Consider the following 13725-nt stretch of genomic DNA (forward strand, 5'->3'; position numbering starts at 1 on the left):
TATTTTTCGAAAAGAGACTTTTTTTCATGAATTTTCTTCAACTTTACTTTTGCAGAGAAATTTCCAAATTGCATGGGCATCCCCATGTCAAAATATACAGAGACTAACGGGCTGAAAGCTTTTGAATGTGTAAAAGCTTTTTGCTCACGCTCTGTGTAAAGCGCCCAAACATAAAACTAAGTGGAGACACTTTTCTCGAATCTGTATGGATTTTTATACAGAACAGAGTAACTTTGTTTACCGTGTAAACCCGAGTAGAGTTGTTGTTTTGCGTTGGAAACCAGCTGAATCGATAATCCAAACAAAAGTGCTAGTCTAGTCATCAGGATGTGCTGTTTTTCGTGAAAAACTAACGAAAAGTGGTGAAAATTCCTTTCAAAAGTGCGAAAATCAGTTCCAGATGTTTTAAAGACGAACAAATCAGTCCCAAATGAGTCGTAGCGCCAAACTTAAGAGCGCCCCAGTAAGTATTTCGTATATGCAAAAGTAGTTGTTTGCAAATTGGTTTTCAGCCTTGAAGACTCCACAAAGTCTATGCCAAACCCGAATGGGTGGAACTGTTTGCTGTTGCAGTGAAAAAGTTACATCTATTTTCATAGATGATGTTATCCTCGCAAAGTAGGAAACGTGAAAATTGCTATTTTTCTCGAAAGATGGAAGTGAAAAAAAAACTCTCAATTGCACAACTCTTTCGTTATCGATGCTAGTGGGGTCCAAAAAACGAGTCATCGAAGCAGTAGTCGTCTGGTTGAAAAAGTGGGTGGTGGAAAACACCAAGAAATTGGTGGAGAAAAAAAAAACACAGCGAAGAAGATTTTCCACTGCCCGACGCTTTGACGTCTGTCTGCTGAGCTGAGGCTTGCCCACCTGCCCGCGGAGTGAAAGAAGGCGTAGAAAAAAAGCGTTTGCGGCATCTTCCTTCCAAAACCAGAGCAGAAGCTTTCGCGCATAGGAAAAAAAATGATCATAGACGTACACTCTGAATGGTTGCTATGAGTGTCCGGTACCCTCCTAGCTGTAATAAAATGTACGAACAGTCGATCAACGAAAGTGAATTGATGGCTTCATTTACTATTCAAGCTTCTGCCTTTTTTTATACATATACTGGGTGTTTTAATGGATCTCGATGCATCGAAGCGATGAATTACAAGCAAGCTTTTTTTTTTCAAATGAGAATATAAAACAATGACTCACACATTCAGATTGGTGTGGCCAAATAATTAAGGCCCTATAATGACATTGAAATTTATGGCACTCATTTTCGTTGTGGGATTGTGAATGAAAAGATTCACTGTAAAATTACTAAAGTGTAAATTTTTTTTTTAATTTGATTTGGTTTTTTCGTAATTTCTATCTTCTTATAACAATGTGTTTAAAAAAACTCTAGTTATTAAATAGAACAATAAATTTTAGTTATCTAGTTTTAAGAAAATTGAATTCTCAAACAACTACCTACTAAAAATATTTAAAAAAAAATCATCTTTTACAGGCCGGGGCCAAGAACGAGTGCGTACAGGTGGTCGTACGATGTCGTCCGCTGAACAACAAGGAGCAGACCGGCAATTTCCAGAAGGTGGTCGATGTTTTCCCTAGCAGAGGTGTCATCGAAATACTCAACTGCAATGAATCGTCCCGGGAGAACAAAAAAATGTTTACCTACGATGCGGTATATGATGCAAAGTAAGTTCCCCTATTGTCGTTATAGAATCAGACATTTAAATTCTGATGATTCTAATACATTGTTCCGCTTATTTTAGCTCAACCCAACAACAGTTGTACGATGAGGTGGTTCGTCCATTGGTTTGTTCCGCCCTGGAGGGCTTCAATGGGTGTGTTTTTGCCTACGGTCAAACCGGTACCGGTAAGACGCACACCATGGAGGGCATCAAGAATGACCCCGAGCAGAAAGGTATCATTCCGAGAGCATTTGAACAGATCTGGGCTCACATCAATCGAGCCCAGAACATGAACTTCCTTGTGGCGGTATCGTACTTGGAAATCTACATGGAAGAACTGCGCGATTTACTAAAGCCCAACTCTACCACGCCATTGGAATTGCGCGAACGGGAAGGAGGCATAGTTGTACCGAACCTACACTCTGTCCTCTGCAAATGCGTCGAAGATATGGTTAACGTCATGCACATGGGCAACAAAAATCGCACCGTTGGATTCACCAACATGAACGAGCACAGCTCTCGTTCACATGCGATATTTTTGATCAAAATAGAAATGTGCGAGATTGGATCTACTCTAGTCAAGGTGGGAAAACTGAATCTGATTGATTTGGCCGGTAGCGAGCGGCAATCCAAAACCGGTGCTACGGCAGAACGTTTGAAAGAGGCTAGCAAAATCAACCGGGCCCTTTCCTCCTTGGGAAATGTCATTTCTGCTCTGGCCGAAAAGTCGCCACATATTCCATACCGTGATTCCAAATTGACCCGTCTATTACAAGATTCCCTCGGCGGCAATTCGAAAACTATTATGATAGCAAACATTGGTCCCTCAGAATTTAACTATAACGAGACGTTGACTACTCTTCGATACGCCCATCGGGCCAAGACTATTGAGAACAAACCGGTGGTCAACGAAGATCCACAGGATACGAAGTTACGTGAATACCAGGATGAAATTGCACGTCTTAGGCAACTTATCACGGAACGCCAGACTCGAGAAAAACCTCCGCCCAAAGTTAAAAAGATCAAACGGAAGACTTTGAAACGCGAAGAAAGCCTCGAATCGGATGAAAAATCCGACTCCGATGCAGAAGAAGAGGAGGAAGAGGACGAAAAGGAAAACGAACAAGACTTTAGTGAACTCGACGCCAAGGCTCAGGAAGCGCTTACCAAAGAACGTGAAGCCACGGCCAATCTGGCCGCTAAGCTGAACGAGCTGGAAAACCAACTAGTCAAGGGTGGCAAAAACATACTCGACACCTACACCGAACGTCAGATGGAATTGGACAAAAAGTTGGCGGAAATCGCCGAGCGTAAAAAGCGCGAAATTGAAATGCAACAACAGTTGGAGCTACAAGAAGAATCCACCATGGAGATTAGAGAAACATTCACATCGCTGCAGCAGGAGGTAGAGCTGAAAACAAGAAAGCTGAAGAAATGCTATGCCAAATGCATGGCACTGAAGCAGGAATTGTCCGACACCCGCGACGAACACAATCGGGATCGGCGGGAGCTGGAAATGACGCAGAACGAGCTGATCAAGGAGCTCAAACGGTTGCTGCTGATAATCGATAATTTCGTGCCGGCCGAGGTGAAATCTCGCTTGTACACCCAGGCCAAGTACGATGACGAAGCCGAAGAGTGGTATCTCAATAGTAACATGATTCTGAGCAACCATCTAGCGATGGCCCGGCCCGTTGCCGATCCGAACCGAAGACGGCCGATGTCCGAATATGCGCTGCACCTAATCAAGTCAGATTCGGTTGATGCTGTGAGGTATAAGGTATGTGGAAAATTTGAAGCATTTTCATTCACATGTCAAATTTCAATGATCAAAAATCTCAATCTGCCTTCACATTTTGGATCAGCAGAAGTTTCCTATCGCAATCTTATGTTGTCGATAGGCCGTATCACTATCAACCCGTTTTGTCTGCTTTGTATCAAAAGTCTAAATTCGCAGCATTTATCAGCAAAAAACTTAATCCACATTCTACATTTCTAATATACTTACATATAGAATTTGCAATCTTTAGTATAAGTACTTCAAAATTTCCAAACAGCAGAAGCTCTTTATCACTTTCTATCAGGTGAGGTCTGAATCCGACAACAATGCAATGTGTTATAGCAAAGTTTTCTTCATTATTCATAAAATTCAATAAACGGAAAACTCAATCTAATTAAAAATTATCATAGACTTCTATCGAATCTAACAGGTAATATCTTTTAATTTTTTTCAGGGAGAAAACATCATAAATTACGAGCTGGACATGCCGTTGCGAACCACATATGAATACTCTAATCCGAAAGTGTCCGCTTCGCTCCAGGCAGTCTTGGCCGAGGCCATGCAAACCGAGGACGACATTGACATCACCGATCAGGCCAACTATGCCAGCATCATGAAACAACGCCTGGACAAGATCACCCGGCGCAACGTTGACCCGCAGAATGGCAGCAGTGGAGCACTCAATGGTAACGGTTCCACGCACGGTCTCGGGTCCGGTTCCGGCTCGATGAACGGCATTCCTCCGAGCAGCAGCGGAAGTGGAATCGGAACAAGCGGAACCTTGGCTAGCAACCACCGTGCTCGTTCCTCGATCTACAATAACCGTGGAATGTCGGCTGCACCCACTTTTGGAGCCTACTCTGGATCGACAGCCGCCAGTTCCAGCAGCAAGAACAAGGCCTCACCGGCCAGTGCCGCCACATTTCCGAAGGCGCGTGGTTTAATACCGAAATAGATTAAGCGCCAAGGTGAAACTGAAGTACTCATTTGAAGGGGGCTATTCTCGAATGCCTACCAAAAGCAGCAACAGAAAAAAAGATCATGCATCTTTCATTCTCTAAGAACAAAAATCATTCAAATTTTCTCATCTTCCTCACACAGTTCTTTGCACCACAAACGCTTAGCACCACTTTTCCTCCTTCTCCCACCACCCACTTTGGTTGCGCTTCTTTTGCCGATGTTACAAAATTATGTTTGAAAGAACAACGCATATTTGATGTATCGAATGATATTGGAACCTTATTTCGGAGCTTGAATGCAGACAAAGTTTCACACGCGCGCGCTTGAACTAAAATAAAAAAAAGGAAAAAGGCTTGAGGGAAAGATTATGCAAAGGAAAAGTAAAATCAAATCCCCCCAAACACAAATTGGGGGGAAAAGCTTATTTCTTCAGACTTCTATTTGTGACAAATTTAACCATGAACAAAATAACTGTAGAATTACCAATATTTTCGTAGAACCCTAGCCAATTTGAAGTTGTAGTTCCAAAATTTGTAAATCGATCGGTGTCTATTTTCTTCCGTCGGAAATTGGTTCTCCTTATTTTAGGTTTTTCTCATAGTTGTGCTGTCAGATTTCAACCAGTTGTACATAGGAGTATTATACATTTTTGTTAAGTCTTCGTTTCATTTTGTTAAAGTTGATCACGAGTTTATTACCGTTTGTTTTTTTTTTTCTTATTTGTTACCTCTATCATAGGTTCAGAACAAATACATCACCACGAAGTTTTACCCAGAGCTATTGTTTAAGAAAAAGTTGTGTTCCTTTCTTATTATTGTCATTATTATTGCACCGCGCTTAGTCACCTTCATCGCTTGGTAGGATCACTTTATTATAATAGGTATAGGCAAGCAGCTTGAATTTTGCAGAAAGAACATATTATTGTATATCATACAAAGGTGTATTAATAATAATAGTTTATAGTTTAGGAAGAAATAATAAACTTTATTTGCTCATTACTTTCCACCAACAATCATTAGTTTTCTTTTAAGTATGATTTTATCATCAAGTTCAACACATCTCTCATTTTTGTCTAAATATGAATTTTGGATCGACGTTTGTCGATCGAGTCGTCAATGTTCTCAAGTAAGTAGAATACAGTAAGGAGACTTGCAGCAAAATTTCAACAAATTTTATTGGACACTGTTGTCAGTACTTAAGGAAAAAAGTACGAAAAACATTTGAATAACAATTGCGAAAATATCCAAGTTTTGTTCAGTAATATCGCATCTTTTTTTACATTCGATTTACACTCTTTTTGATTGAAGGAAATTAAAATAGCTGAAATTCGGTGCAGTATTTTTTTTTTCAATCAAAAATCAATATGAAAAATTTAAGATAATCTATCTCTAATGGTCTGATTTCGGCCACTTTTAATTCCAGAAGATTAAATTTGAAGTTCCATTTAAACAACAAGATTTTTGGTTTGAAACCCTTCAAACTCTTGATCTTTTGACAGAAATAAAGAAAAATGTTTGTGAACCATTTTTCTCAAGGTTAAACATTTATATTATTACCTCGAAAAAAAAAAATGTAAAATTTTTCATTCCAATTGAAAACAAGCCATAACAAAACTTGCATTTCAACTTTTTACCAAACAGCATGACGATAGTTTATGAACGAGTTAATGGCCCGTATTCTGCGCCGCGCGTGACGTGATGATTCCCTCCTCACCTCGGAGTCACCGTGAGATTTGTCACCTTATTCCCGTAGTCGATATGGGTAAAGTGACAGAGGTTCATTCTAGGTGACATTAAATTAACATTGAAACTCGTAGTATCGAGCAATTGATTTGTCCAATAAAACTGTTTAGGTAAAAATCGGTACGTACTAGACCAGGGGGAGAAATTGAAAACAAACTGAAGTTATCGTCAATCGATTATCGATCAATTCGTTTGGACTGTTGGCATCGAAACAGTTTTTTGTGTAAGTCTCAACCCCGTCTCCATGTTACGTTTATGAAAAGCAAAAATGAACACATTGCAGAAGGGTTTTTACATGGAATAGGAACAATGTAAGTCACGCGATTTCCATACAGCAACAAAACTAATTCCGTATTTAAAACAAAAAGAAATTTATAGAAACCAGTTGAAAAATATTGTGCAAAACTATGCTTGTTGAAAATCTAAGAAGAATGTAACGCACTCCATTGTATGAAATATAAATATTGAACCATCCTCAATAAAACCGAATAAATGGAAGCTAAAAACGGCTTGACACATTCGACGAACCTGTTCTTTCATTTCTAGTTCGATGGCAAACGCTCGAGCATTCTTCGTGCTTTATAGTTAGGTATACGCTTTCAGCTTTTTATTATAGGCCTCAGGGCGAGCATGTAAACAGGATACAAACCCTTGGGGAAATCCTTCTGCCGCTGCTCTTTGACTAGTCGTAGGTTACCTTTGGTTAGCAGTCGCTTCATGAGTGCCAAAGGTCTCGTTACCGATGAATCCTGCCGATCCAGCTCTGGCTTGTCGGCATTAGTAAAATTTTCTTTGATGATCATCATTCCATTCCGCTTCAACGCCTTTGTGCAGCGAAAGAAAAAATCCACGATATCATCGTCCGTCAGATGTCCTAAAACCCACTGGGACCATATCACATCGTACCGACCATCTTCCTCCGAACGAAAGTCCTAAAAATACACCAAAAGGGTCAATTTGATTGAGCATATGTGAAACTTCTACCAACCAACCTGCAAACCAACATTGTAGACCTTCCCCAGTCGTCCACTGGGTCTCAACTCTCTTTCGGCAGTTTGGCAAAAGTGTTCGTCCTGTTCCACCAGATCGACCCGTTCGAAGAACGGCATCAGGAGATTCTTGCTTACGCGCCCAATTCCGGCCCCACAATCCAAGGCCAACGTGCGACCCGGTGCCGGCTTCAGTTTGAACAAATTTTTCAAAAACTGGTCCGATCCACGCACATCGGTAAACGAAATCTGCCCAAACCCGCCCAGCATGCCATCGACGGTTGGCGAAATTTTGGCCCAGTACTCTTTGGCATTTTGATAATACTTCTCATCCCTGGGGGAAAGTTGCTGGTTGTCGCTGGGCGCTTCGTGATGTTGCTCGGTGGTGGGTTTTTCGTTGGGTTCCTCGGAATCTGCTGTCACGATCGGTTCGGACCCCTCAATTCCATTTTGATCCATCGATGTCCTAGTCGCTGGGGCCCAATTACTTGATTTAGAGGCAAAACCGCCAGGATTTCCTTCTAAGGAACTTTTATCTTAAAAGGAAAAAAAACCCTATCTCATGACTTACTATACCAGCGCAATTGTGCTACCTTCTTTCCGAGTGAGAAATCCACAGTAAATAGATTTACGCAATCAACAAGAGCCATGCGCTCGGTCACTTCGCGCGACGATGTTAATTGACAAACTCTTTTCTATGCTGCCACCCCCTCGCTAGATCGAATTTTGTACAGCATAAATTTGGTCCGAGTGTATTACTCACAACTCACCACAAGAGTGAAACACGGTTCACAAAATGAGTTCCAAGTGAGCATGCCCATTCCAAATTGATTTGTTTTAACCGTTTTAACCAGTTGGGCCCAGTTTAATTTTATATTTTTATGTTTTATTAGTGACACCTTACCAAAGGGCTCAGTTTAAGAAAAGGCAGATTAATGCGATTAATGCTTGATATTCTCCCATAAATAAAGCATTATATTTAAAAAAATATTTTTTACGCTGAGATTCAGATAAACACAATTACGAATTCAAGTCATCCTACTGAATAAATATTATAAAGGAGTGGAATTTACCGACACATTTTATTTATCATTTTTTGGGGAGTTTTTTAGACTTTGTTAAATAACTAACAATAATCGCTCCTAAAAAATGCTGCAATTAGGTTATATTTATGCTCAGAATAAACTGTGAAGTGACGCGTTTTCTTAAACAAAAATGAAGTCAGACGTTAGAAATATAGAAAGATAAACGATAAAGGCCTCATGCAAATTAACGTAACCGCCCCGACTAACAGACACTAATTTATGGTCGGAACAAAAAAAACTTTAAGAGTTAAAGCCTCAATAAAACTAGTAACCAATATAATTACAAACTTTATTATTCACAAATAAATGTTATCTTCAACTGATTATATTTTAAATATTTTTTTTTTCTTTCGCGGTAAGCTACGTTTTAAAATACATAAAATGCAATCAAAAAAGTAAATCGATTAAAATTCAGTCTCTGGAACAGTCTTTCATTTTAGAGTGTATGCCCATGCAGCAAAAATTTGTTTATTTTTGTTCGTTTTTCTTTCGCCCTCGCCCCTCTTGCGGAAGATGGAAAAGAAAAATGTCAAAAATTCCACCCGCAACACCTAACACCACCCACCCCCACACATGCAAGACTGATGAAAACTCGCAAGAAAACGCATCTCAAAAACAACAATCATGGCAGACAAGAGGGAGAAAATTGCAGCGGCTCGCAAAAAGGTTTGTATTTTGACGCTTTTAAAGCTATGGCTGGTTTCTTAAACTACTTTTAAAACGAAGTTAACACACTGTTTCACACAAAGAATTGAAATGCAATACAGGAAAATGTTTTAAAACGGTTAAAATTGCGAAAAACAATAGCCGCAATTCCAGGCTGTTATGACGACAAATTTGACACGTCAGCCCCGAGCACTGTTTCAAATTGCCGGATTAAACAATATTTTTCTGATTTTCTCTGCAGCTGAAGCAATATCAATCCAAACAGCAGAAAGCGGATTCCTCGAGTCGAAATGAGAGCGAATCGGCTCGCGAAACACCACTTCCGGCGTCCAGTGACACCAGCAGCATCGATGCCGGGAGCCAGGATACGGAATTCCTGAACCACAATTTCCAACCCAGCAGCAGTAATCAGCCATCCTCGTATGGAGTAGCAAATTATTTTAACAATAACAACAACGGCAATGTGCAAGGTTTGTCGGAGCTGTTTTCGATGGAACCACAGGTAGCGAGGCTGGAAAATATCGGTATGGGTCAAGCGCCACCGATGGAAGCCAGCGTGCACAGCATTAATCGTATTTCGGAAGAAATCGGTCAGTTGATTGCGAACGCCAGTGCCGATTTGGGACCACAGAACACAATTTTAGAGCTAGAATCGGAAAAGGCAGATTTGCTTCGAACATTGAATGCTCAAAAGCTGGACAATGACGAACTGCGTTTGCGTCTTCGCAATCAACAGTCTACGGTGGAAGATCTGAAGAATGAGATTGAAAAACTACGGCTAGAGAACAGTACCAAGGTAACGAGTGAGCTTGGTCCCATTCAGGAACAGCTCCAATCGCAAACGCAAGCGGTTGGAGTTTTGGTTGCCCAGAATGCTGAACTGACCGCGTCCATTGGCAAATATCAAACGTTGGTAAAAGAACGTGCAACCGAAAATGACGAATTGCAGAATCGCCTAAAAGCTTCTCGATCAACGGTTCAGAAACTAGAGAAAGAAATAGAAACGTTGAAGCAATCTGGCCAGAGGTTCGAACAACTGGAACAAACAATTGGATCCCAACTAAATGAATACCAAGAAGAGTCCAATCGTTTCCGCAAGTTGTACGAAGATCTGCAAGAAGACCTCGCTGAACTAAAACAGAAACTGGTCATTAAAACGCAGGAGTTTCAGTCCACCCAAACGGAACTGGAACAAACGAGGTCCGATCTCAACTTAGCCAGATTGCGAATCGATCAGTTGTCCTCGGACGATGATCTGGATTATAATGCGAAAATCGAATCCCTCACCCAGCAGAACCTAATCAAGCAGCAACAGATTAAAGACCTACAGGATGTGATTCGGCAAATTGGTGGCGAAAGGGACCAAAGTAGCCAACTGTACCAAACTTATGTGCTGCATCTCAATAAAGAAGTAGCCAACTTAGCTGATCGCATTCAGGAATTAACCGATGAGAATAATAGGCTTGCCTCGCGAGAAGAAAATCTCGTTCAGCATGTAGGCGAGCTGGAGCGACAATTGCAACAGCAAATCAGCAAGCAACAGAAGTACGCTGCCCAGCAGGACAGTTCCTTGGAAATTTCGGAGCATCAGAGCGCAATGGAGGCAGAAATAAAGTTACTGAAAGAGAAAGTGGCCACCATGGAAGTGGAACGTGCCGAATATATGGTGAGCTTGATTCATTCCAATTTTAAAGATCGTCTCCAAATATTTGTTATTGTTATTTCCTTTGCTAGTATACCAAAATAAATTTATTTTATTTGCTCACTGATGATGCAATAAACTTTTAAAAACATCTCATGAAAACAGTTTCATCTGTTTCTCTAAACTTGATGTTTCGTATCATTACGGCTGCAATTAGTACTGAAACTTCAACACGATTTCCTTGATTGACTTTCAGAAACAGAACGAATCGGTCGAACAACTGCAGCAGCGATACGAGGAACAGTTGAAAACCGGTGAGGAGCGCATCGCCGAGTTGCAACTCGCAGTGGAAAGGCTTCAGGTGGACAAACCGGACGTGGCTAAGCTGATGAGCGAAATCGAAAGCGGCAAGGTGGGAGCATCACGTGCAGTAGCCCAAAACATGGAACTCAAGCAGCAACTGCAGGAAATGCAACGTGCTTTTGTGCAGATTGTAAGAATGATAAATACATTTTCAAATGGTGGAGGAACTAAATAATAAATTTCATTTTGAATTCACAGAGTAACGATAAACTCGAGTTGACAGATAAATTGCAGACAGAGTTACATTTGGGGAAAGAAATGAAAGCTACCTACGGCCGTTTGGAAGAGGAACTAAACTCAATTCGAGAAAAGCTGCACTACAAAGATGAGGAAATGATTCGACTAACTCATGAGAATACTGAATTGCAGAAACAGGTTTTACTACACAACCAGGAACTGGATCGATTGAGACACTATGAAAGCCATGCAAATGATGGAAAAGTTCTCCAAATAGAGCTACAGCGAACTCAAGAACAGTTACGCGAACTTCAACAAGGTCAAAGCTGTAATGATCATAATGGTGAGCATAATGATGCCCATCATGAAGAGCACCATCATCAGCATCATCACCATCACCATAACCATGACCATGATCATAATAACGATCACGATCTTCACCGTGAAGTGGAAATTCTGAAACAGGAAAAAGAAGAGCTAATAAAACTTCTCAACAGCCTCCAGAGTAGAGTTGGATCCAGAAGTAATCCCGATCAAACGAATTCCGAACAAATGATTGACAAAACTGATAGCATCAGTGACAATATTTCCACGGTCAGCATTCCAACGCACGAAGCGATGGAAAAATTACAGCAACGCTTCAAGCGAACGATGCTCGAGGTGGCCGAACTAACCGATGAAAAACAACGCCTAGAACATCTCGTTCTGCAGCTTCAAGGAGAAACGGAAACAATCGGCGAGTACATTACACTGTATCAGCAGCAGCGACGATTATTGAAACAGAAAGACATGGAACGGGACCATCAGCTGTTGCAACTGGCTAGTGATCGAGAAAAGATGAAACTAAAACTCAAAGAACTAAACTTCCTTGTCCACCAATTGGTGCAGGAAAAGGTTGCCACAATTCCTAACACATTGTCAGCTTTTGAGCAGCAATGTCAGCAACAACAACAACTGTCCTCTTCCTCTACTCCAGTGCCCACCATTGATTTGCACTCGGTAGGAGAACCCCAAGAACAAGGTGCAGCACACCCGCAACAAGCTACCATCGAAAATGGTGACCATCATCAACACCCAACAGCAATCAACACCTCGGTGCACATTAAACCAACGGAAACGGCCGGCCGGATATTATCGCTTCTGTCGGACATCAAAGAAGCTAACATCCCTTATGGCAGTGGCGTGCAGCATTGTTCCTGCTGTTCCGGGCGGTTAGAAACGGTCTAAAACCGAACAATAAATCCTGTATCCTTATCTTTTAGTCATTATCAATAATCGTATTTTCGCTGTGTGGGTGCCTACTTACCCTACTATAACTGCATCATCTTGTACTAACAGCAACGGCAGCAGACAGCCTGCTGCCCCGTCGTCGTGAGGAAAAGTGCAAAACGTGTGTGGCCGCACCCGATTTTTGACGGGTTTTGATGCCGCACAAACCTACTTGTTAAGAAACGCGTAATCGGAGTGCTTTACAGTGTAACTGTGTTTTTTTTCTTCTTCATTTTTATGTGAACCCCTTGGATATCATGATAATATATTAGCAATGCAAGAAAAAAAAACCATTTCAGAGTCATTTCTTCCGAAAGTATCATGATCCTTAAATTTAAAAACATTTTTTTTCAAATTGAGGTACAATTTAATCAAAATCAAAAATCGAGTAAGCCAAAAAGATATATTTGCCCCTGAAAGTATAATAGTTCAAGGCTTGGTATAAATTAATTTGAGAACCATTCCAGGCGGATTTAGTTCAAGTAACCTCTGTTTAAAAAAAAATCTATATCGACTAGATTAAGCAAGTATAAAAATCGCAAAATCTACCTATCCTGATGACAAGAATGGCAAAAAGATTTTCAAAGGCATGTTTAATCCGATGATCGACTCAAATCGGCCTGTTTAACAAAAAAGATAAAAACGACAAAAATGATAAAGATGATAAAATTTTAAAACATTACCAACATGATAAAAGTAACACAAACTTATGTTATACGTGTAAATGTCTAAAAATGACAGAAATTATTTACGTAATTTAAAAAAAAATCAAAGAAGGAATTCTGTTTTTTTTTTGTCTTTCTGCCATTTTTGTGATTCCTTTTTTTGTTTTCGTAAGTTTCGTGAACTTTTCTTTTTCATTTTGTAATTTTCGTCAATGAATTATGTATTTTTTTAATTTTTGCCATTTTTATCATTTTAGAAAGTCTTTTTTGTTATTTTTGTTACTTTCTTTTTATATATATTTTTTTAATTTTTCCTATTTGTTATCAATGGATATTGATTTAAGTCATTATGTCATTTTTGAAATGTGTAGGTAAGACTGCCCCAAATTTGTATGGGAAATTCAAAACCTGTGAAATGTTATGCGCTGCAGGCTTAAATTGATCCTAGGCTTAGTACAAGATCTCATGCCAAATTTGGGCCAGATCGGATCATGGGAAGGGGTCACTCAACGAGCCTGAAGTTTGTATGGGATTTGGAGACATTTTGTTCGGGAGAAACATGAAAAACCAGTTTTTCATCAATAGCTTTGCATATCGATACCAGTTGAGATAAAAAAGCTATTAGGCTTCAAAAATGGGCTAACTTTTTTAAGGATGGTATTCATCAATGTTAATGAGTCGGGGCGGTCGAACATATTGACGCCTCATTAA

The 13725-nt window shown here is 40.2% G+C and overlaps 3 protein-coding genes across 3 annotated transcripts; 2 read left to right on the top strand and 1 right to left on the bottom strand.

The window, feature by feature from the left end:
* The first annotated feature begins 255 nt into the window (after positions 1-255).
* On the top strand, positions 256-6692 carry LOC129759634 (kinesin-like protein Klp68D). Its single transcript, XM_055757135.1, has 4 exons — positions 256-463; positions 1490-1680; positions 1758-3456; positions 3911-6692. The coding sequence occupies exons 1-4, from the start codon at positions 431-433 to the stop codon at positions 4409-4411; spliced, it is 2424 nt and encodes an 807-aa protein (XP_055613110.1). The 5' UTR covers positions 256-430; the 3' UTR covers positions 4412-6692.
* Positions 6693-6736: 44 nt separating this feature from the next.
* Positions 6737-7871, bottom strand: LOC129759635 (N-terminal Xaa-Pro-Lys N-methyltransferase 1). The gene is made up of 3 exons (XM_055757136.1): positions 7741-7871; positions 7151-7683; positions 6737-7090 (listed from the first exon to the last, which is right to left on the bottom strand). Exons 2-3 carry the CDS (start codon positions 7604-7606, stop codon positions 6758-6760), a joined length of 789 nt encoding a protein of 262 aa, XP_055613111.1. The 5' UTR covers positions 7607-7683; positions 7741-7871; the 3' UTR covers positions 6737-6757.
* Positions 7872-8760: 889 nt separating this feature from the next.
* Positions 8761-12624, top strand: LOC129759633 (golgin subfamily A member 2). Its single transcript, XM_055757134.1, has 4 exons — positions 8761-8898; positions 9140-10564; positions 10797-11033; positions 11102-12624. The coding sequence occupies exons 1-4, from the start codon at positions 8857-8859 to the stop codon at positions 12305-12307; spliced, it is 2910 nt and encodes a 969-aa protein (XP_055613109.1). The 5' UTR covers positions 8761-8856; the 3' UTR covers positions 12308-12624.
* Positions 12625-13725: the final 1101 nt, after the last annotated feature.

The sequence above is a fragment of the Uranotaenia lowii genome, unplaced genomic scaffold (assembly GCF_029784155.1).
Source record: "Uranotaenia lowii strain MFRU-FL unplaced genomic scaffold, ASM2978415v1 HiC_scaffold_218, whole genome shotgun sequence".
Lineage (NCBI taxonomy): Eukaryota > Metazoa > Arthropoda > Insecta > Diptera > Culicidae > Uranotaenia > Uranotaenia lowii.